Genomic DNA, 25582 nt, shown 5'->3' with positions numbered 1-25582 from the left:
GAGTCCCAGGCCCATGGGTGTCGTAAGAGGCGACTAAGGGCCGTCAGAGTCAGGCTGCCGTCTTTTGACGTCAGCACAATCGGGCCAGACTCGTCCGGGTTAATTACCAAACTCGCACAGAATACCGGCGTGAAGTAGCAGCCTAGTGCCGCTACGTTTCGCATAGGTTAGTGTCGAGGACCGGTGGCCATTCAAAAAGGATCTTCAAAAGATTTTACCCCAGGAACCCTCCTGTTTGAAATTGAGATTGGTTTAGATTCTCAATTCCGTCCATATAATATAATTCTCCTGCTCATGTGTATGTTAGTGAACTCCTCCAAACGGCTGGACCGATTTTTCAAATTTAAGACGTGTGTACAGGACAACGTCTGTCGGGTCCACTAGTTTAATATATATTAAAACCAAACATCTGGAAGCACGTTTCTTGCTCTTGTGTATTGGAAGGAGATGATCAGATGAGTGAAATCTAATCTCTGTTGAAAAAACAAGAAAAAATCATGAAAATGCTGTTAAGTACTTTAATAAAACAAATCGTATATAGATTTATCATTTTAATTGATTAACATATTCGTGAAGCCATTCCGACACTTGCGGTGCGTGTGTTTGCGACCACACGATATTGTTTCGAACCGTCTCCAGCGCACGTTTGCGGGCAGTCTCTCCCGCGCCTGCTTGTGGATACATCGTAAAGAAACTTTCCATCTGAAATAAGAATATTTTTTCACAAAAGAGCACATAATATTATGTTCAATGTGTAGTCTATTTTGATATTTTTTTAATATTTTAAAACAACATTGTATTGAATATATTTTTTAATCAAAATTTTACTGAATGTTTTTTTTTTGTATAATATTTTTCTTTGAAATAATTGTTTTTAAACTTTGTCCGTTGAAGTTTCACTTCAACTGTGGACCAGCAAACCATTCGTTTATTAACACTGTTATATTATTAAGTTTAAATAAAAATATAATTATCTGAAACTTTTTCATGTCAAGTTAACGACAAGATTATCAAGGAATTTAGTGAAATGTTACACCCACTTTCTCACCAAGTTATCAAAAAATTGCCGCCAACGGTTGTAAATTCAGAAGTTGACGGCAACTCGTCGGTAAGGTGGTGGCAACATAATATCTGACACCAACTAGTTGTTCACAAAGAAGAAGAAGATCAAATGTTTTCTCCTGGGTACAACAATTATTAAAACATATTTGGAAACAGTTGTAAGAACTAAGTCAGTAACATTAAAGTACAGATACCGGCCATGGTCGAGAGCACGACTTTCATTGGTCGTTTCGAAGCGCACGTGGAGCCGACAAAATACCTATTAGGTAGTTTAGTTTCAGACCCATATAAAGTGCTCCCAAATTAATAATGCGCATACAGATCTTCGCTAATGGGCGTGTTCCTAAAAACACACGAATCATTCAATCGTAAGAGCCCTAAACAATGCTCTTGCATTTTGCACCTTGTGCGAAAGAAATAAGAGTCAAATCATGTGTTCACAATACGAAAACAAATCGGGCGGTCGGCTGTGGTAGTCAGTCAGTCAGTCGTCTTTAAGTATTGGTGCCGACTGCACGTGTTCAGTCTATGTGGAATTATATAGAGCTCCTATTACACACCCCTCTTGTTATTATTATTGTAATATAATTCTACTATATTATGCAAAAGTAATGCATTTTACCACTCTATATAGATTTCGTCTCCCGACGGTCGGGAAATACGACCGTTGCCGAAAAGTGGCGAAGATCTGTATGCGCATTATTAATTTGGGAGCACTGTACTCTAATGGGCATTGTTGTCATTTGAAATTTAATTTCCTCCATCAGTTTTTCTATCCGTGGTCATAACTCGTGGCGGGAAATAGTTTTAGGTTCAATATATTTTCAAATTCAAATATTTTTATTCAAAATACAATGTGACATCACTTAATGAAAGTCAAAAAACTACCACCCATTCCAAAATGAATGCTTCAGACCTAAGAAGAATGGGCGCAACAAACTCAGTGGGCCTTTTTTTTCATCGAATAGATATGTTCACAAAGTAATATTGTACAATTAAACTTATTATTTAATAGCCGAAGGGCGGTCACTCCATTCCCAATCTGTGGTATCATTAAGAAAGTCATTTATGTTATAGTAACCTTTACCACACAAACGTTTTTTAACAATTCTTTTGAATAACGTAATACTTTTGTTTTGAAAATTTTCTGGGATCTTGTTGTAAAAGCATATACATCGCCCCACAAAAGCATTATATAAGCATATAGCAGTTGATGATAAGTATGAAGAAGTAAATACCTCTTTGAGTTGATCATTTGTGTTGAAAGTGGAAGTTATTTCCGGTATGAGGTCGCCCAGATATCTGCTGTTCAACGTAAATCGTTCCACGAGCTGGGGCCAGCGGGCGCGAACGTCGCCCCACACTAGTTGGGTACCGGCAGGGTTTGAACTGATCAGCTGAACTACGTTCAAGTAATCCTGGCTTCGGATATTCTTCTCATCCCACGCTAAATCTAAGTACCTAGAAAAACAAAATATACAAATATGCTTTCAAATTTAATAAATTTAGTCAAGCCGTCTAGGAGGATTTCAGTGAAAAAGAGACGGATAACACCGACGACCTGTATAGCCGAGTGGTTAGCGATCCTACCTACTAAGCTAGAGGTCCCGGGTTCGAATCCCGGTGGGTGCAAGCATTTATATGATGAATATGGATGTTTGTTTACGAGTCATGGATAAATGTATTTATGTATGTTTATATGAATTTATGTATGTTTAAGTAAGTATATTGTAATAAATATATCATTGTCTTGTAACCCATAACACAGGCTATATATGCTTAACTTTGGGCAAGATAATTTGTGTAAAAAGTGTGTCAATATTATAACGAATAAGATTTGAAATTGTTTTTATTAGTTCCAACTCCGTATCTTATATTTTCAATCATTTGGTTACATATTCTTGTTATTTGAAAGCGAACAGTTGCTTAAAACGAGCTGGATTTTGACTGTCTCCGTTTTTTAAAAGATTATAGATGTTATCTGTAAATCTATCTGTGACTGCATACAATCGAGTAAATCGCTTTTTTCTTACAGGGTTTCCTAGGCTGCAAGATTTTTATATAAATACTAGCTGACCCAGCAAACGTTGTATTGCCGATATTAAAATCGCGATACAAAACTAACTGTTGATTGTAGATGGGTGAAAATTTGAAGTTGTATTTATTTTTTATTGCTGACTCATAATCAAACAAATTTAAAAAAAAATAAAAAAAAAATGTGTGGACCACACTTAACATTTAGGAGGATGAAATATGTTGTGCGATTCTCAGACCTACCCAATATGCACTCAAAATTTCATGAGAATCGGTGAATCCGTTTCGGTGGAGTTCTAAGTTTAACACCATGACACGAGAATTTTATATATTAGATTAGAAGTAGGTACATACTTCCTGAGTATCGCTGTATCATAGGGTGCTGACAGCGCACTTCTCAACTTCAATTGTTCCTGGACATCATCCTCGTGGAGATATATCTGCCACAGTTTATCCCACTCGTCCTCTGACCCAGATTGCATACCTGTTGCGATGAAATATTTCAAATAAAATCAAAATTATATACATTATTTATGGTAAAAAATGACACATGTCAGTGTCACTTATGAAATTAATTAGTTTTAATGTTGTATTGCTTGTGTTTTATTTTCTTGTTTTATTTTTTATTCTCACATTTAAATATATATTATATTAAAGTTGATATTTTTTATTTTTTGGTAATGTAAGTTTTTGAAATAACTACTTTCAAGAATGTATGTATTATGCTTGTTTCTTGTGAGGTTTCTTTTTATGAAAATAAGGGGACGAGACGAGCAGGACGTTCAGCTGATGGTTATTGATACGGCCTGGCCATTACAATACGGTTCCGCTCAGGATTATCGAAGAACCCAAAACTGCGCTCGTCACCTTGAGACATAAGTTGTCAAGTCTCATTTGCCCAGTAATTTCACTAGCTACGGTACCCTTCACACCGAAACACAGTAATCCTTACACATTACTGCTTCACGGCAGATATAGGCGCCATTGTGGTAGCCATAGAGGTGTACAATTTCTATTATAGATACTTAGAGTGTGCAATAAAGAAAATAAGGATTAATATTGTGTATAACGTTAGCTTCCAATTTAATAAATAAATAAATTCAGACAAGGACCTTTATTCCTTTAAAAAGTATTTCATGTGATTGAGGGTAATTTGTAAAAACATGTAATTTGTCGATATGAATGTGATTAGGGGAAGTGCTTACCATAGAAATATACAAAGTCCCGGAGGTCTGGCTCGATGTTGGCAGCGTCCGAACTGTTGTGAGTGTTGAGCCAGCCCAGGAACAGTTGCCTCACTTTTTGATTCGCGTCAGGAAGACCAAAGTACGTCGACAACGAAAGTATTTTTGTCCGTAGAAGTCTAGAAATTCATACGATACTCAATTATTATGTCTGGCGTTACTTTATCGGCAACCATGCGGCAAAATTTTCAGATAGCCACACACGTCCATTGGCATGTTATCTAATTACCCTCAATAGGCGAAATCCGTATAGTTTACTATTTATGATCTAAATGTGTGTATTTTTAACCGACTTCAAAATAGGAGGAGGTTCTCAATTCGTCGGTATGTTTTTTTTTTAAGTTTGTTACCTCAAAAATTTCGACTAGGTGAACTGATTTTGATAATTCTTTTTTTATTTGAAAGCTTGGGCTTTCCGTGTGGTCCCATTGTAATTTGGTCCAGATCTGGCACCATGAGAAAAATCAGAAGAGTCTTAAATTTGCTATACATACGTATACATACGTATAGCAAATTGGATGATAAATTTACGAATAACTCAATATTGCGCCAATCGATTTCGATGATTTTTTTTATGGGAAAGAATATACTTCACAGATAGTTTGGTTAGGTTCTGATTACGGAATCCATGGCAAAGTAACGGAACTCTTAAATTAAGCGCTTACGTGCATTGAAAAAAATAGTATATCTGCACATATTTAGACAAGTTGTTAGTTAGTGTGCTTCAAATTCACTAAAAATCAAAAAATAAAAAATTTTTAACAAAAAAACAACCGATTCCAAAAATTACAATAATCGTAACTAGAATTATATTGTATAAAAATACGCAATTATTTTTATACCTTTTAGTGCATATTATACCTACTTTTTTGGAATAGTGTTTTTGAAGTCGGTTGTTTTTTTGTTAAAAATTTTTTAATTAAATATGTGCTGTGGGGCGCAGACAATAAAATAAAATAAAATCTTTATGATTTTTTTTATGGAAGAGACGCCAAGCGAGCGTACTGGTCACCTGATGATAAGTAATCACCGCCGCCCAAATTCTCCTGCCAGTGGAATCATAATAGAGTTGTCAGCCCTTTAGAAAACAGCACGCGCTTTTTTTGAATGACTTATTGTCCTGGAAACACCGCACAAGGACGCTCATTCCACAGCTTGGTCGTTCGTGGAAGAAAGTTCTTTGAAAACCGCACTGTGGAGGAACGCCACACTAGCCATGTATGCCGTTTAACATACATAAACGGCTTTTGTGACTTCAACCGCATTTATCACGGGGAGTTCTCCGAGGAGCTGCTTAACACGATTCCAGCCACTGAATTTCACTGAGCACAAGCTACAAGCTTAGATATCGTCCTGCCCATCTGGATATGTGGCGATCCTCTACAGTGCGGTTTTCAATGTACTACAACTGTGGATTTAGCATCCTTGTTTCCAGGATGATACGTGTGTACCATTGTCCTCTTCTTCTAATGCTAATGAGTAATGACCTTCGGTAAGCAATTAATGCCAATATTGGAGGACACCGCTCTTTACAATTGTTAAGATAATGTTATGATAGATAATTAGTAATTTTAATTACCAAAAAGTTCTAAAAAAGATCGTCAATAAGTTGTCAGTATTTATTTGTTCTAAAACATAACAGAATTATGTCATATTAAACTGTTCAAAAATTATAAGCTCAAAAATTCTGCAGAGAGTGAAAAGCACGAGGCGGTGAATGCGCATTGGACACAATGTCAAGTTTGCCTAGCGATTTATTAATAAAGCTGGGAATTCTATAATCCTGCAGTATATAGCAGTTAATGATTTGCATTTTTTTTTTCTCTTAAATGTGATGGTAATTTAGATTTTAGATTACCGGTGTATATTATAGACCATAGGTTCTCAACGTGGGCGATAACGCCCTCTTGTGGGCGTTTGAGACTTTCGGGGGGGCAGTAGAAGTCCCAGAGAAAATTAGGGGGCATTGAGATGGCGCACATGGGGCGTGGGTAGATTAAAAAATTTAGTCTAAAAAGGCAAAAAAATACACGAAAATACTCTAGAAAAACACATATTCTCAAAGTGGGCGGTGAGCAAAATAAGATTGAGAAACTATGTTATAGACTAATGAGATTTAGGTCATGTGGGAGTAAATGACGAAACGAGCAGATATTCTAATGAATGTGACTAAATCATTATATTCGTCACGCATCAGAAAATTATATAAGGCGACGCAAACCGTCACGATCCCATTTTGCCTGTAATTACAATCCACCATGAAACCGCGACTGAATAGTAGATACAATTAAAAGTTACTTATAGTGAGCACTTAACTTACCCTTCAATGATATCAAGCTTACTCTTCTCCCAACTTTGCTTTGCGTACAACGGTTTCACAAGATGTTGAACATAATTCTGGAAAGAAAAAATCGGTACTTAATAATACTATGAGATACATTTATGACGCACAATTTGATAGTTCTGCTGTGACATTATTTCACTACAAGACGGGTACAATCGAAATATGTACAGACTGTATTTTAAAGGTATAAGTAGTTTAATTTAAAATATGCCCTGAAACAAATTATAATATAAACATTGCACCCCAGTATCAGCTCGACCCATTTGACAACGTGCAACGTAGAGCAGCAAGAATTGACGGGGACCCAGTGCTCTGTGAACGGCTGGATCACTTGGCGTTGCGTAGAGATGTCGCTTCATTGTGTGTCTTCTACCGCATTTATCACGGGGAGTGTTCCGAAGAGCTGTTTAACCTGATTCCTGCCGCCGAATTCCACCTTCGCACGAAACGCCATGAGTTAGGATATCATCCCCACCATCTGGATGTGTGGCGGTCCTCCACAGTGCGGTTTTCAAGGAGCTTTCTTCCACGTACTACAAAGCTGTGGAATGAGCTTATTTGTGCAGTGTTTCCGCGACGATACGACATGGATACCTTCAAAAAAAAGCGCAAACTCCTTCCTTAAAGGCCGGCAACGCTCCTGTGATTCCTCTGGTGTTGCAAGAGATTGTAGGTGGCGGTGATCACTTAACACCAGGTGACCTGTACGCTCGTTTGTCCTCCTTTACATAAGAAAAAATCGAACCCAAGGTATTTCCACCGCACTCTGATTAGCGCGAGATTCTTCTGGTTTTCCCTATCTTCTTGATCTTCTCATATTTTTTTTTATGAAAATATGGGACGAGACGAGTACGACGTTCAGCTGATGGTAATTGATACGCCTTGCCCATTACAATGCAGTGCCGCTCAGGATACTGGACAAACCAAAAGATTCTGAGCGGCACTTCAATTGCGTTCGTCACCTTGTCGTCTCAATTGCCCAGTTATTTCACTAGCTCCGGCGCCCTTCACACCGAAACACAGTAATGTTTACATATTACTGTTTCACGGCAGAAATGGTACGATGCGGCTTGAGGCTGGGTGGATCTAATAAGCTACAACCTTTACCCTAGATAGCATAGTGTGTCTTGTGTCTGTAATGACACCGGCAAACTTAACAACAAAATATGATAGAACAAATGCAATATTTTGTGGTGTTATAGCAATAGTAAATTATTTTTTTAATGAAAATAAGGGACGAGACGAGAGGACCTTCAGCTGACGGTAATTGATATGCCCTGTCCATTACCATTCAGTGCCAGTCAGGATTCTTGAAAAACCCTAAAATTCTGAGCGGTACTACAATTGCGCTCAGGTGATGAGCGCAACCGACGTAAGATGTTAAGTCTCATTTGCCCAGTAATTTCATTAGCTACGGCGCCCTTCAGGCAGCATGGCAGAAATTGGCGCCGTTGTGGTACCCTTAAACTAGCCGGCATCCTGTGCAAAGCAGCCTCCCACTGGTCTCATCTTCTTCTTGGTCGCATTCTTCATTTGTGAAGGTCGTGTCCATTATTAAAGGTTTTAGTAACGTTACGCATTGGTTACTAAAGCCTTCCACTCCCTTCGGTCCTCGGCCTTCCTTATCGCGGTCGTAAGTGGTAGGAGAGTAAGTATCTTGATCGTTAGCGTGGTCTTTTGCCCTCCACCTTACCTATGACTATTAGTTTGTCTAAATTACTGGGAAAGCGCAATGTAACCAAAAAAGTGAAAAATATAAAACATTGTAAATAATTAAAAAAAAAATTAGAAACGATGCGGGACTCGAACCCACGACCTCTGGCGTTCCGTGCCAGTGCTCTAACAAACTGAGCTAACCGTTCGAGTGACGTATCGTCATAAAATCTTGTATTATTTGTTCAACTCTCAGGTTGTGGCTTCATCTACACTCTACAGGATCTACTTAACAGTTGATAACCTGCTCAACCCCAATATTTGCATATTAGGAAATTGACTTGAGATGTCCCCCTTGTAAATCTAAACAATTTGTTATGTTTTTAAAGTGATAACCCTCACATCTAGGATTAATACACAAATAAAATGTATATCCTTAGAAACACAAGAAAATTTTAAAGACGTGACGTCACCTCTCCCCACTTGCAGCCGACAGACCGCTACATATATAAGGCTTAATTGTAAATTGCTTTAGTAAGTAGATTTAAGTAATTTTGTATATATATTTTAATATCAAATATAGAAATTTGGAATTTGAAATTTTTTTTTGCGTCGACACATTTTCGCTGCAACCGTTGACTAGTTAGTACGTTACTCTGCCCGATTTCTATTCGAATATTAGTCTTTGTGTTGTTTGAAATTTATTCATAGAAGCTTAAAAACCCTTTTTGATCTTATTTCCTAATTATATAGTAAAAAAAGTATAGTAAAATTAATGTACATAATGTAAAACTTACCATTAAAACCTTGCGCGCAGGTGTGTTGAAGAGATTGGTGTCCAAAGCATAAAAGACTCTTCCTGCGCTGAACCAGGGCACGAAGTCTGTCTCCACGGTGAGGTATGTGGTCATCTGGAGCGCTACTCGGTACGGCAACTGATTGGCCTCTGCCAGTGCGAATACATCATTCAGAATGTGGGCCCGATCTGATATGGATAGCTGCAATAACAAATACAGTACAAAATTTACATTTTATTACATATAAAAAGTGTCTTAGATGTTGACCGGGGATATAAGGTATCATCATGCGAAATTTCAATTCAATCGGTCCAGTAGTTTCAGAGATTAGCCCGTACAAACAGATAGACAGAAAAACAAAAAAATTCAAAAAAATCGGGACTTGTTCTTTTTCTCTTCTTACTTCCCCCTGACTTGGTTTTGGTCATTATTTTTCTTTGTACAGAAATTTGATCTCTATAGGTTTATTATGAGTATAGATAATGCTGGGAGAGTTTCTTGCGCCGATTATTCTCTTGCTTCCGAAGCAGTGGTAGTGTGACAACTGACATCAGAAAGAATTCTAAAGGAATCAATTTTCAAGAATAGTAGAAGAAGAAAATCGAGGGTCGAAAGAATCAATTCCCGAGGTATTTAGACGCCCAAGCGCAGCGAGGTCGGCTATAGTCCGAGTAGGAATTGATACTTTTACCCGAGTTTAACACTCTACTTTTCATTTCGAATATGAGGAAAATAAAACTAGTTGTTTATCTAAGCACAGATTAGTATCCCGCCAATTTATGTCGTCTTTTTAAATTTCAAATATGGAACTTACCGCGTAATTGTTGCGGTTTATTCCGCTCAAAGAAGTTTGCGCTAACTTCACACTGGCTATTTAGAAAGTCACTTGGCCGCAGCATTTTTTTTAATTAGTTCTTGTTTACATAAAACTCTTCACAGCAGTTCCATTTTTAAAGTTCATTCCGGCCCTTAGGTGGGAAGTACTTTGTATGAGTTTTTCCCTCTCTATGGAGGGAAGCAGCATTTTCCACCCAATAATCAGATCAAAACAACATTACTTTCCGAGTATGAGTAATGAAAAATAAATACCATTCATGCCTTGTTTTTTATGCCACATGACGAAATAGATGACCTTGTTTCTCTCTTTCTTTACCTAAACGTTTATCGTGTGACTATTGGTCTTCCGGCTTGCGTTCGTATTTTAAAGGTATTTATACAGATATAGTGTACACGGTTTGCACATTAACTAGCTGCTAGAGACTTTGGATGGATTGGACGAAAAACTTTATTTTTATAGATTTCTACTACAAGAAATACATTACAATACAAAGATTTGAAACGCAAGGATAATAAGTAATGATGATAGTAACTATTTATAAAACCGCAAGTAATATCGAGTCAGACGACCTACTTATAAAAAAGTTAGCTTCTGAACTGCAGGGAGATGGCAATAGACTATCTCGTTCTAAAAGAAATAGTATACCAAAACTAGTGACAAGATTTGCAGACGAAAAAAAAATGAGGATTGCTCCACAAGATTGCGATTTTATTATTTGCACATTGGGTTACTGTTTGAAGGAAACAGGTCTCTAAAGTAGCAGGTTTACAAAAAAAAGGTTAATAGAGATAAAAATCGGAATTTTATGATATAAAAAATAGATCATGTAATTCAATCATAATTAATTACCTGATGCCACAATTGCCAAAACAAATCAGAAAAGTTGGGCTTGGATGAGGAAGACAATGTAAAACTTTTAGACCAGTGTCGATAATTTTTGAAACCAAAATAATAATAGTAGGATGAAACCCATTGGAAATGGAAGAGAATATAACGAAAATGAAAGGAAAAATAAATTACGGGCGGTTAGTTGTGAGTAAGGGTAAAAATGGTTTATCTCGATTTCCGGAAAACCTACAAGTCCTATGGAAATGAGTCAAATGGCAAAGTTGTAGGTAATAAAAAGATCTTCAACTTTTGTTTATTGACATATCATCATCATTTGAGCCGGAAGACGTCCACTGCTGGACAAAGGCCTCCACCAAATATCGCCATGACGATCGGTCCTGCGCTGCCCTCGTCCATCCTACTCCGGCGATCTTGACCAGATCGTCGGTCCATCTTGTGTGGGGCCTACCAACACTACGCCTTCCGGTACGTGGTCGCCATTGGAGGACCTTACTGCCCCAACGGTCATATCTCCGCCGAGCTATGTACCCGTCAAAATATCACCTATTTTCAAAAAATTGGTCTGTTCGGTTCTGTTCGTCAATATTTCTACTTTCCGATTATGCAAAAAATATATAAATTACAATGGTGAATGTTCGGAAAATTTAAGCCCATCAAAAGGCGTTTCATAGAGAATTCATACATGTTATTTTGTAGCAGCAATAATATGGATTGATAAGAAGGTTCACAAACAGAGACCTTAACTTAAACCGGATTTTACTGAATTCTTACCAAAATATAAAAGGAAATGTCAGGATTTATGGGAAGAGCACTTTGATCGTAGATCTTTAGAGAAAGGAATTTGGTATAGAACTTTGCAGTCTCAGCCTCCTCATATACCGTGGTTTTTTAATGTAAAGATTAAAAGGAGGTTGATTGCTATTGCTCACAGACTGAGATCCGGACACATGCCTTTGAATAAGTTTAAATTTTTGATGAAAATTGCGGAGTCACCTCTATATGAGTCATGTGGAACAATTGAGAATGTTGAGCACTTGTTAAAGGAATGTGTCCGATTTCAGTCTAGTAGAGACAAAATTGTAGGACTTATGGGTTTGAACAGATTTAATACGGGCATGTTTGTAAATATACTTGCCCGCCCTGCATCTAAGGATGCCATAAGTCTGTTTGAATCCATAAGTCTTATTTGTTGAACACCATAGATATAACTTGCTTTTCGTTTTATTAACTTTTTTTTAGTTTGTTAAGTTAAGAATTTTGTTTTTCTTTTGTCTTTTTAATATACTTAGATTATAATAGAGCTGACATGTACATACGTATAAAAGCCCCTAAATTAATAAAGATTAAAAAAAGAGACCTTAACGGCTACTTCATGGACCTTTCATAAGTCATGTACTACTACAGTACAATGACGTTCTATAAATATAGACAATGCACCTCATACAAAATCGCAGCTGAAATATTGGCACACGCCACAAATGACACCATAATAACCTCCGACAGCTATGTCTATACATTGCTGCGTTCACTCAGTTGTTTAAAATATTATGTCAATAGGCAGCAATGTAAACAATATATCAGTTTCAGCTGCGTATTTTGAATTTAGAACTCGAATGTCCCATTTTTTTTATGGAATATGAGCGTACAAACGACCGTACGGGTCACCTGGTGTTAAGTGATCACCGCCGCCCACATTCTCTTGCAACAGCAGAGGAATCGCAAGAGCGTTGCCGGCCTTTAAGGAAGGTGTACGCGCTTTTTTTAAGGTACCCATGTCGTATCGTCCCGCACAAGGAAGCTCATACCACAGCTTTGTAGTACGTGGAAGAAAGCTCCTGAAAAAACCGCACTGTGGAGGACCGCCACACATCCAGATGGTGGGGATGGTATCCTAACTTGTGGCGTGTCGTGCGAAGGTGGAATTCGGCGGCAGGAATCAGGTTAAACAGCTCTTCGGAACACTCCCCGTGATAAATTCGGTAGAAGACACAAAGAAGCGACGTCTCTACGCAACGCCGCAAATGATCCAGCCGTTCACAGAGCGCTAGGTCCCCGACAATTCGACATTAGACTTCGAATTCGACCCATTCGACAAGCTAGTCTTGTCTGGGGAATTGTCAATAATATTGTACCATATTTAATGAACAAAATATTCGTTTCATTAAATTACTTCCGCATTTTGCACATCAATCTTATATAATTAAAATAACCTTAACGATGATAACTCACACCATCTTTTTTTTGAGTCGTTAATGTATTATTAAAGCACTTTTTATAGCTTGTTGATTGACACACAGCTGACACACGACTAAGGAGAAAAGTGTGCTTACATTGTCTTTAAGCACACTTTTGCCGTTCCGTTATCAGAATGCGAATGATATGTCAATATGTTGACGACCTGTATAGCCGAGTGGTTAGCGATCCTACCTACTAAGCTAGAGGTCCCGGGTTCGAATCCCGGTAGGTGGAAGCATTTATATGATGAATATGGAAGTTTTGTTTCCGAGTCATGGATGTTTAAATGTATTTATGTATGTTTAAGTAAGTATATTGTAGTAATTTTATCATTGTATTGTAACCCATAACATAGGCTATATATGCTTAACTTGGGGCAAGATAATTTGTGTAAAAAGTGCGTCAATATTATTAAACTTAACATTTTGTGTAATGACTATGACATTATCATTGCTACGGAAACCTGGCTTACAGATGGTTTTCATAATAGAGAATTATGTGATGGCCGTTATGACGTTTTTAGGTGCGATCGTGATTTTCGTGCAACTGCAAAGAAAACTGGCGGTGGTGTCATGATTTGTTGTAAAAGAAATCTACTTGCTCGAGAGAAATCGGAATGGTCATGTATTGGCCTAGAATCACTTTGGATTACCATACTACTCGGTATGGTAATCCAAAGTGATTCTAGGACACTGGGATCCCGTAATCATCGTCAGCTTCATGCCGGTGTTGTTTATATGCCACCTGATAAAAATCAGGCCACAAATCTTGTGACATTTACAGCAGCACTCTCTAATTATTTAGTTAACAATCAAAACGAACAAATGTGGGGACTTCAATCTATCTCACGTGAAATGGTCTCAACAGGGGGTAACTCACTTAAACAAAGGTTCAATAGGTCTTCAAAATGCTGCCATAGAATTTTTGGATATGTGCAGCATAGCTGGGCTGGAGCAATACAACTTTCTTACTAATACAGCACATAATACTCTTGACTTAATATTTTGCAATTTCCAAATTGATATACTGAGAGCTAAGCAGTCACTCGTTCCAGAAGATAATTATCACCCGTCCTTAGAAATAGACACAACTAATCTTAATATAAAATTTTTGAAAAATAAATCTATTTCTCGCTTTAATTTTCATAGATCAAACTTTATTGAAATAAATGAAGGCCTTTCCAAAATAAACTGGCATAACACTCTACTAGGAGACAACATCAACGACATACTTGATATATTCTATAAGCAGATTAATAATCTGATAGCTCTGTTCACACCTAGAATTACAAATAAATCATCAAAAAAATTTCCATGCTGGTATAGTAGAGCACTTACACACGTGGTAAAAGATAAATTAAAACTTCACAAAAAATGGAAAAAATATAAAAATCCGCTAGATTTCGATGAATTTTGCTTACTTCGTTCAAGACAAAAACTTTTACAAAAAAAATGTTATAAATTTTATATCGATCGTATGCAAGAATATATCAATAAAGATCCTAATCGTTTATGGTCATACGTTAAATCCCTAAGAACGGGTAATATAGGTCATCCTAACACTATGTCATACAACGGAAAAGATTTCAATAATGAGACCGAGATATGCTCTGCTTTTAGTCAACACTTCAAAAGTGTTTTTGAAAATCCCGCAGATTCCTATGATGATTATGAACTTCCATCGGGTTGCCTAAACAACGAACTTATATCGAAAATATCAGTAGATGCACATGAAATAAAACGCATTCTGAAATCACTCAAAATAAATAAGGGCGCGGGCAGTGATGGAATACCTCCAGTGTTTCTTAAAAATTGTGCCGATACTTTAGCTTTACCTTTATCAATTATATTTACCTTGTCTGTTAATCGTTACGGAGAGTTCCCTGCAAAATGGAAAGAGGCCCTCATTGTGCCAATATACAAAACTGGACAACGAAACCAGATCGTTAACTACAGACCTATATCAATCCTCAACTCGATGGCAAAAATTTTCGAGATTGTAATACAGAAGCGTATTACACCTCTCGTACATAAATTTATACCACCAGAACAACATGGTTTCATGAAGAGGCGCTCTACTGTTACAAACTTGTCTGTGCTTGTTAATTACACTGTCGATAAAATGAGTAAAGGAAAACAGGTGGATGTTATCTATACGGATTTTGAAAAGGCTTTTGACCGCGTGGATCACATTATTCTGCAAAAAAAATTATATGCGCTTGGTATAAGAGGTGATTTACATAGATGGCTTTACTCCTACATAATAAACAGAAGACAGGCTGTAGTTCTGGGTGGTGCCAAAAGTGATTTTATATATGCGTTATCTGGAGTTCCACAGGGATCTATTTTAGGACCATTGCTGCATAACGCATAATTATTTGACATATTTACCTGTTTTAAACACGCACGTTTCTTGATGTATGCAGATGATAAGAAAATTTACTATGCCATTGATTCAACTACAGACTGTCATCTCATACAAAAGGATTTGAATAATCTGACAGTATATTACACGAAGAATCAAATATGTATAAATGGCAGCAAATGCCAAAAAATAACATTCACGAGGCAAAAATGGCCGATTAAATTTACGTACAAGACTCCTTAATAAAAGAAGTAAAGTCAGTTCGGGATCTTGGTGTTACACTGGACTCTAAATTAACTATGTCTGAACACATTGAAATTATAACTAATGGAGCTCTTAAACGACTCGGATTTATCAAACGTACATGTAGTTCTTTTACAAATATAACATGCATAAAAACTCTTTACTCAACATACGTAAGGAGTATCCTTGATTATGCATCATGTATTTGGTCACCTCACTATGCAGTACATATAAACAAAATTGAGTCTATACAGAAGAAGTTTGTCAGATTCTTGTGCTTCAAGGATTACTCTCATTTCGACACCTATTACGATGTCTGTGTACGCTTTGGAATGGAACCTCTGTTTATACGGCGGAAAAAAAGCGATATACTGTTACTCCATATGTTATGGAATAACCTTATAGACTGTTCGGAATTATTAGAATCTATATATCTAAGCGTACCGGACTACAGAACCCGTCACACTTCCTTGTTTCACGTCCCCCAAGTAACTACAAATTATGCCCAGAACAATATTTTAAAACGTATAACATACTTATATAATACCGAGTACGCAGGTACTGACATTTTTGCGACGTCTAAGCAACGCTTTTTACACGAAATCTCAATACTTAAAACACACGAAAATAAAATTGTATAACATAAACACGAAAACACTCAATCAGCTACACCCTCACTCACCTACACTATACACACACACACACACACACACACCTCTTAAATAATATTATTATTAACGTATGTAATAATATTAGCATTAAATAACAGATGTATACCTATTAAAGTTTTGTAACTATTATTCTTAATCCTAAATTGGCATATTTGTAAAATTATTTGTAAGTCTATTGTAATGGTATATAAAGCTGTTGGATTATTAGTAAATAAATAAATAAATAAATTATTATATGTATAGAACGTCATTGACTAAGTAACTTAATTCGTTCACTCACCAGTTCAGACCGAGCGCTCAGTTCATGTTTCAACGTGTCCCACATCTCCAGCGAATAGTTCACTCGATAGTATCCAACCTGGTTGTTGTTTATCTTCAACAGTTCTTCATCCTCCTTCAGTTTTATTTCAACTGTTGAATAAATTAATATTAATTAATATTATGGCTTGTGAGGGAAGGTAAAATTTTTCACGAAGCGAGTCTCTTGGTCTTAAGTATAAATTCCTCTATTAGACCTCTTTTAGACCACAAAGCAACCAACAACAACAAACCGAAGACATAATTGCTATGGAAATATGAGCTGAACTGAGATCAGCCATATTTCTAGCAAAGAGAACGATGGCTAGTCCATGTGTCAACTCGTGAACGGGTGCTGTTTATGGTGCCAGGTCGACCTGTTATAGTTAATAAATCATTGCATTTGTTGGATGTTATTAATATGACAGTAATCACGACCATCATGTTCACGAAGCATCCTTACACAAACAATGAATTGGGTCGATGCATCCAATATACGATAATTTATTTTTAATATACAGTAAATTCCTGCCTGATTCCTGCCGCCGAATTCCACCTTCGGACGACACGCCACAAGTTAGGATATCATCCCCACCATCTGGATGTGTGGCGGTCCTCCACAGTGCGGTTTTCAAGGAGCTTTCTTCCACGTACTACAAAGCTGCGGAATGAACTTCCTTGTGCGGTGTTACCGTGACGATACGACATGGGTACCTTCACAAAAAGCGCGTACACCTTCCTTAAAGGCCGGCAACGCTCCTGTGATTCCTCTGGTGATGCAAAGATTGTGGGCGGCGGTGATCACTTAACAACAGGTGACCCGTACGCTCGTTTGTCCTCCTATTCCATAAAAAAAATTATTAGTTACTTTTTATGAACTAATTTTGACGACCTGTATAGCCGAGTGGTTAGCGAGCTTTGTAGGTAGACAAAGCTAGAGGTCCCGGGTTCGAATCCCGGTAGGTGCAAGCATTTATATGATGAATATGTATGTTTGATTCCGAGTCATGGATGTTTAAATGTATTTATGTATGTTTATATGAATTTATGTATGTTTAAGTAAGTATATTGAATTAAATATATCAATGTCTTGTAACCCATAACACAGGCTATATATGCTTAACTTGGGGCAAGATAATTTGTGTAAAAAGTGTGTCAATTTGTATTATTTAATTTATATCATATATTGGATGCAGCACCTTACAAACTAATTTGTTATGTATTATTACAGCCATTGTAAAAAAAACTATTCGATTGAAAACTATGCTCAACTATTTCCAAACATATGACAAATTCAGTAATTTGGTAGAAACATTTAAGCCTAATTGAATAAATTTTATTTGACTTTGACTTGATTTTCAACGGCAAAAGCTACTCTTATACCTTCTTAAGTAGATTTCTATGCTCTTACCAGTTTCTGAAGAGTCCGGGAACCACACAATATGCTCCTGTTTACCCCTGCTCGTTGTATATGTAATTGGTACGAACCATCGGTATCTGAAATAATGCAACATGATATAATTAATGTATATTATTATATGAACTCGGAATAGTGGTATATGACAGGGATAAAACAGACGCCTGAAGAAACCTGAAATATTTCGGGCACATTGCTCGCAGAAGCGAAATGAGTCCCGAAAGACCCATTGATACTCCCTGCCAATGGGCATTGTAATGACAATGTAGTGCCGCTCAGGATTCTTGAAAAAACAATAAATTCTGAGAGGCACTACAACTGCGCTCGTCACCTTGAGACATAAGATGTTAAGTCTCATTTGCCCAGGAATTTCACGGTGCCCTTCAGACCGGAACACAGTAATAGTTACACATTACTGCTTCACGGCAGAAATAGGCGCCGTTGTGCTGCCCATAATCTAGCCGGCATCCAAAGGAGCCTCCCACTGGTAATGACTGATGGTGACAGGGTAGGTAGAGAGGAAAAGACCGTGGGGTGGAAAAGATGGTCGTATCAGATATCCGAACATCTGGATATCCCTGTCAACGTAGCACTGCACCAGGGCACTGACTATAACAGATGGAGGTGGGCTGCTGACAGTCTACGGAGTAACGATCCTCGGCAGTGAGGGGAGGACAAAGAAGAAAACAAATCCCCCGGGATGAAGGCTCGACTCCAGTCTCAGCGAAAGCGATTATAGAAAAATTTACCAATGGGAGGCTCCTCTGCACATGATGCCGGCTAGATTATGGGTACCACAACGGCGCCTATTTCTGCCGTGAAGAAGTAATGTGTAAACATTAGTGTGTTTCAGTCGGAAGGGCGCCGTAGCTAGTGAAATTACTGGGCAAATTAGAACATCTCATGTCTCAAGGTGACGAGCGCAATTGCAGTGCTGCTCAGAATTTTTGGGTTTTTCAAGAATCCTGAGCGGAATTGCATTCTAATGGGCAGGGATTATCAATTACCATCATCTGAACGTCCTTCTAGTCTCGTCCCTAACTGTCATAAAAAATAAAAAAGTAACTGCCAATTAAAAATATTTAGTTAATATGTATCTAAGAATATATAATATGCGTACTTGAATTCCGTGTCATTCTCATATGTGGCTTTCGGGTCTAAAAGGAATCGTGTCTGCGTCAGGAGGTAGCTGTTAGAGGTTCCTTCCTTTACTGATACGACGGGATATCCCATTTGCCTTGTCCATGTATCCATTATATATCTGTAAAAGAACGTATTTAAAAAAAAAAATTCAGTAATCTTGTAAGTACGTATAAAATGTTTAATTAATATTCTACTGTATATATTTTTTATGTCGGTATTCAATAGACGAAGACCATCACTTGATCAATAAAATACATCTCTTAGATATTATGTAAAATATACAAGATACTAATGCCGCGTATACGTATAACGAACGAAGGTGAACGAAATCTTACGAACAAACGAGAAAGATTGTGAGTGTACGGCAAATTAATGCATATTTTTATAGTTAGTTTTAAAACTAAAAATGTGGGTTAGGCTTTTAGGTCTCATTTCTATTTGACATATGATATGACTACATGACATAAAATGCGGGTGCAGAAATCATTTTTTAAAGGCCCGCACCCGAAGGCTAACCCAACGAGAACCTTTCGTCTACAAGCCTTAATAACAGACAGTTGATATTTTTAGTTTTGTAAATACTTATTTCAAAACAATATATTTTTTACTAAATTAAAAAGATTTTTGAGATATTTGTCATATTCGTTTGGTCTACATAAAAAAGCAACATAGAAAAATAATTTATTCACTTAGGTCAAATGATACTTCTAACTGACAAAGATTTTATCACCACTTCGGAAAAGTTGAGCTTCTATCTGAAGAAGTGGAAACAAACTCATTGCCACTCTTTTAAAACTACCTATATTTACAGTTTCAGCATTTGTTTACATTATATTTACAACAACTTACTCAAAAGTTTTGACTTACTTGTGTAAGTTAAAAAAAAGAAAACAAAAGTGATATGACATAAAAAAAAAAACAAAAGAGACACGAGTGCAGTAGAAAGTATAAAAAAACGCCATTAAACATGACATATCGAAATATTGAATGAATGAAATATATAAATTGAATGCTAGTTGTCAAATATCGTACACACAGGGTATGTTCCGATATGCACTGCGAGCACTGCACAGTGCCATCACTGTAGAAAAATTCATTCCGTTATGGACTGCCAGTATACTGCCGCAGGGAATATGACGTCATAAATCGCCGCCATATTCTACTGTGAGCACTGGCGTAATGGAGGTAAGGTACTCGCAGTACTTTGAGCACGTGATCAGTCAAAACCACTAGAGTGCCTAACGTTTTATAAACAATACCTACAGTTACCCCCAAATATTTTTAATTTGACAGTACTCCAACAATAATTTTTTTAATGAACTAGAAAACTTTAATACACTCATTTGAATGCTGCGTCAAAAAATGCGGCTGACAGTATACGAGATTGCGTTCCGTTTTAAATGGTAACCAGTATAACTAACTAACTAAATTGACGTCACACTGTATAGTGGTCGCAGTGCATATCGGAACATACCCTTAGATACTCCATATAGGTGTTTATAGACATATATAGTAACTTTGTATTAGTTAATATATAATATTTTCGGAAATTTATTTAAATACGGTTAAATAGTATTTAAGTTTGTTACAATTCTAAAAATCTGTTTTTAACAACATTGATCTTATAAATGTTAATTCATTTTCATGTTGTGGGACTTATACCTATTGCTGTTCTAGTGAGAAACTTACTTTAAACTCAAATCTGGATTAGATTTTTTGAAATATGGTTCCAAAGAAGACAACAGGTCCTGAGTGATAGTGTTCCTGAATTTGTACTTCTTTAAATAGTCCGACACACCGTTTTGGAAGTTTTCTTCACCAATAAATCCTTCCAACATTCTTAGAACTGACGAACCCTGAATTAATGTTAATATTTTAATCTAGTGCTTCCAGTGACCAGACACGAAACCAGGCCAAGGTTTGGGCCACTGACTACAACATAACTATATGTATATTATGATAATTTTAGTATCGTCGCAGATCATTTCCAAGGTTATAAAAAAAATTCAGATCCCTGTTATGCCATCACTTGGAGGTGATACTGTGTTACATTTTTTATATTGCAATGATAAATACTGATTTGAATTTAGTAACTATGTATTAAATATAAATATAAAAGAACCATGAAATTATAATAACCCTAGGGTACTATCTACCGTTACAAAAATTCATACAAAAATTACGACTATATGAACATTTCTTATAATAGATCCCGTCTCGTATGCGTGTTTAGATTGAAATCCCGAAACTAGTTTAAAATGTATTTTCTTCGTGGTAGGGGATTTATTGTACTAATTCTAATTAATTTATTTAGCGACATCTTAAGTCAATTAATAATAATTATGAAGTTTTTGGGGTGAGTAGAAGCCATGCCTATGATAATATTATAAACTATTTGTATTGTCTTGTAAATTTAACAGGGAAAAATATATTAGCATCTAGATCAAAATGTATAAATTAAATAATACGATACCAGTAACTGAAAAAACAACTAAAAACTGAAATATATATGTACAATAAATAAGCGCTTATCTTATATATAAAATTCTCATGTCGCGGTGTTTGTAGTTAAACTCCTTCGAAACAGCTTGACCGATTCTCATGAAATTTTGAGTGCATATTGGGTAGGTCTGACAATCGGACAATATCTATTTTTCATCCCCCTAAATGTTAAGGGTGGTCCACACGATTTTTTTTCTTAATTTTTTTGACATTTTTTTTTTAAATTTGTTTGATTTGAGTCAGCATTAAAAAAATACGTAAAACTTCAAATTTTCACCCATCTACGATCAACAGTTTTGTATCGCGATTTTAATATCGGTAATACAACGTTTGCTGGTTCAGCTAGTGGAAACTATATTATTATTCACCTTGTTGTACGAAATCCTATCAAATATAGCAGTTATCTGGTCTGGTGTGTCTACTTTCTGGACAATTGGATGACTGGACAGTTTTGAATCTATCACCAGGACTGGATGTAGTGTTTGTATGAGGAATTGATCCAGCTGAAAAAGAAGATTATTAATTTAAAAAAAAATTATTGAAGTAAGCGTTACTTTGCGGAAATCCATAATTATACAAATGATTTAAGTTTTCTTTAGTGTTAATTCCGCCAATATTTGTTTCTAAGTCTGACTAAGTCTCAGTCTCGTGCCAGATTTTGGAGAGACAACACGTCCTGAGGATGCCTCGTGTAGAGGCGAAACACGTGTCGAATTGTTTAAAAACAAATATTGGCAGAATTAACACTAAAGAAAAGTTAAATCATTTGTAAGATTATAATTATTCACCATGGCACGGGGAAATACTTTCCGACGAAATAAACGAAAAAACACAGCAAGAATCTAAGAAAAAAATAATATTAGCGCATTCTAGAATCGTCTAAGACGTAACGCTAAATTAACAATACAACGAGATGGTTATTTTTTATGACACTAAGGGACGAGACAAGCAGTACGTTCAGCTGATGGTTATTGATACGCCCTGTCAATTACAATTAAATGACGCTCAGGGTTCTTGAAAGAACCAAAAATTCTGAGCGGCACCACAATTGCGCTCGTCACCTTGAGACGTAAGATGTTAAGTCTCATTTGCCCAGTAATTTCACTAGCTACGGCGCCCTTAATACCGAAACACAATAATGCTTACACATTACTGTTTAGCGGCAGAAATAGGCGCCGTTGTGTTACCCATAATCTAGCCGGCATCTTGTGCAAAGGTGCCTCCCACTGGTTATTTATTAATATGTAAATATGTAAACATCAGGAGCGTGAAAATGTATTATTGTCATTTCACGATAGATAATATAGTGAGATAGATATAATGAGAAATAAATATTAGCTTCATTTTTTGACCCTGTTAATTGTATTTAGATTTTTTTTATAATTGTCATACTTAAATACCTATTACTTAATTACTTTTAAATTTTTATAATGTTATTTGTATGGATTCATTAGTAACAAAAAATTTTAATGTAAATGTATACACTTCTATAATAAAGTCCCAGCAACTGTTCAGGCATTATCTATAAATAAATAGTTTTATAAAAAATGGCTCTGTCGCAAATCCTATTACTCCACTGCTGAATATCTAAATGATCGGACAGCCTGGAACTAGCTTGTGATTATTTTATAGCGATAGAAATGACTGTACAATATTGTATATTTTTATTGAAAAGAGCGCAAAAAAAGAATGCTGGGAGAGTTTCTTGCGCCGCTTCTTCTCTCTCAGAGCGCCATTTGTTTCCGAAGCGGTAGTAGTATCTAGTAGTTATTAGTAATGACATCAAAAAGAATTCTAAAGGAATCAATTTTGATAAAATAAATGCCTTTTATGCTATTAACATAAGTTTTTATATGGACAAATATTTAGACTTACTTAAAATTTTACTTAATAAATAAATCAGAACTAAGTTATCTGTACTCTCTCTCTCTCTGTCTCATCATTATTGTAATATTTTTAAAAGGCTATCACAGTATTGGTGCTCACATAATACATGAAAGTTTATTGAGAAGAACACTTCTGAAATTAGTGTACCACAGTATACTAGAAAGTCTAACCACAGAAACTTGAAATTGGCTTTCAAAAGTTTTAGTTAAGTAGTTTATAATAATTGTAGCTGTATATTTTCCTAAAATAGTAAAAATAAAATATAAATATGAATGGAAAAGAGAATTCCTCATAAAATCTTGTTAAGTATTACCATTGTCCAAGACGGCTCCAAAGCATTCAAGGCTTTAACCTGCATATATGTTGCAAATCCTTCATTTAACCAAATGTCGTCCCACCATTTCATTGTAACTGAAATAATAAATGATGTATATAAAAACTATTTTCAGGCAATCGTCAGAGAGGCCCTGTTGGATAATGATTAGATCAACAAAGTTTTTTTTTGGCAAGAACTCTACTACATAGGTTCTCAACGTGGGCGATAACGCCCCCTTGTGGGCGTTTAAGACTTTCGGGGGGGCAGTAGAAGACCCAAAGAACATTAGGGGGCATTGAGATGGCGCAGATCAGGCTTGGGTAGATTAAAAAATATAGTCTAAAAAGGCAAAACAATACACGAAAATACTCTAGAAAAAAACATATTCTCAAAGTGAGCAAAATAAGGTTGAGAAAATATGCTCTACTAGAAAATTAAGCCACGTGAAATTTGACTGGGTTTATAACGAAATAAATTCATTCTGAAGCAGTCCGTTGCTTTGAGTGAAAAGAGTGAAAATTAAGCCATTATTATTATATTTATATTAAATTAATTATATTATAATAAATGGTTTCATGAAAAATGGCTGCTAATGCATGCAATTTCTGTTGATTGTGGATTTAGTGGGTATGGTTCTATATGAATATATCAAAATATTACTATAAAGGCATGTATATCTTATTTTTTGTTTTAGAAAGACCGAACATATAAAGCTTATTTTAAAACATAAAAACTCATATACAAAACAAGGAGTTATCATTAAAAATACAACTAATTTCCTATATTTTGTCGAAAGAACGATCTAAATAAAAAGTAAAATAAAATATAATCACAATATAATTTTTGCATGGTCTTATACCTTGTTTCAATAGCTTTCTGATACATGCACACAAATCACCCTAATTTTAAGCGATCTTTTGCTACACATAAAATAATATGCATTGACAGAACGCTGCGCGAATGCCAAAATCGCTCCAATGTGAGGCATACATCAGAGTCCATGATCGGAAGGGTTAAGAAGCACTACAAAATGCCTTTAGAAATTTCTTTGATTATAGGTCCATAGAATTCTACAGCAAAACCATAAATGAACTGTATGATAGCAGAATGAAAATGTTAATAAAGAGGGTTAATACTTCAATCTAATCTCTATACTCTAATCTAATGTTTAAATATAATAGAACAATAAATTGAGTCATTTAATAATAAATACCATTGTTGGCAAGACTGCATAAGTGCCCAATTTAATAACTACTCACCTAAATTTCCAAACCACATATGTGCTAGTTCATGTGCAACTGTGTTGGCAACATTGATTTTGTTTCTTGAAGATGCTGTGGATTCATCAACAAGGAATGCCGTCTGTCTATAGGTGATGAGTCCCCAATGTTCTGTTGCTCCGGATACATAGTCCGGGATAGCAATCATATCTACAGGAAAATAATTACTTTTCTTGTAATTGCAATAAATGATGAATCAAATTACGATTGATTGATAGCTACAAAAATTTGATTTAAATTTATCTGGTGCTTCAGTTGTAAGCACAAAACAATCTAATGAGATTTCAATGTATTCTAAATGCTATTGATAGAAACAGTCTTTAATTTAAAAGGCATTTCTTTTCCCAAAATGATGTCATTTCTAATATACTAGATATTACTACCGCTTCGGAAATAAAGGTGCTTG

At 36.0% G+C, this 25582-nt stretch overlaps 1 protein-coding gene across 6 annotated transcripts in view; it reads right to left on the bottom strand.

Annotated features, from left to right (window-relative positions):
* The window catches only part of LOC126971560 (glutamyl aminopeptidase-like), a 57956-nt gene that overhangs the window by 22821 nt on the left and 9553 nt on the right, over positions 1-25582 (bottom strand). For 3 of the 6 annotated variants that reach the window (XM_050817859.1, XM_050817862.1, XM_050817863.1), the window contains 13 exons: positions 25156-25326; positions 23894-23991; positions 22062-22196; positions 20881-21047; positions 19169-19309; positions 18043-18128; positions 16615-16745; positions 9135-9335; positions 6661-6737; positions 4302-4459; positions 3451-3580; positions 2301-2523; positions 537-702 (listed from right to left, as the gene is read on the bottom strand). In XM_050817859.1, coding sequence (XP_050673816.1) covers positions 547-702; positions 2301-2523; positions 3451-3580; positions 4302-4459; positions 6661-6737; positions 9135-9335; positions 16615-16745; positions 18043-18128; positions 19169-19309; positions 20881-21047; positions 22062-22196; positions 23894-23991; positions 25156-25326 — 1874 coding nt within the window. In that variant the 3' untranslated portion in view covers positions 537-546. Of the gene's footprint in view, positions 1-536; positions 703-2300; positions 2524-3450; positions 3581-4301; positions 4460-6660; positions 6738-9134; positions 9336-16614; positions 16746-18042; positions 18129-19168; positions 19310-20880; positions 21048-22061; positions 22197-23893; positions 23992-25155; positions 25327-25582 lie in introns of those variants that run through there. The other 3 variants (XM_050817860.1, XM_050817864.1, XM_050817861.1) reach the window with 2 other exon arrangements.

The sequence above is a fragment of the Leptidea sinapis genome, chromosome 24 (genome assembly GCF_905404315.1).
Source record: "Leptidea sinapis chromosome 24, ilLepSina1.1, whole genome shotgun sequence".
Classification (NCBI taxonomy): Eukaryota; Metazoa; Arthropoda; class Insecta; order Lepidoptera; family Pieridae; genus Leptidea; species Leptidea sinapis.
Note: the sequence above shows the minus strand (reverse complement) of the source record. Positions and strands in the feature narration are given on the sequence as shown.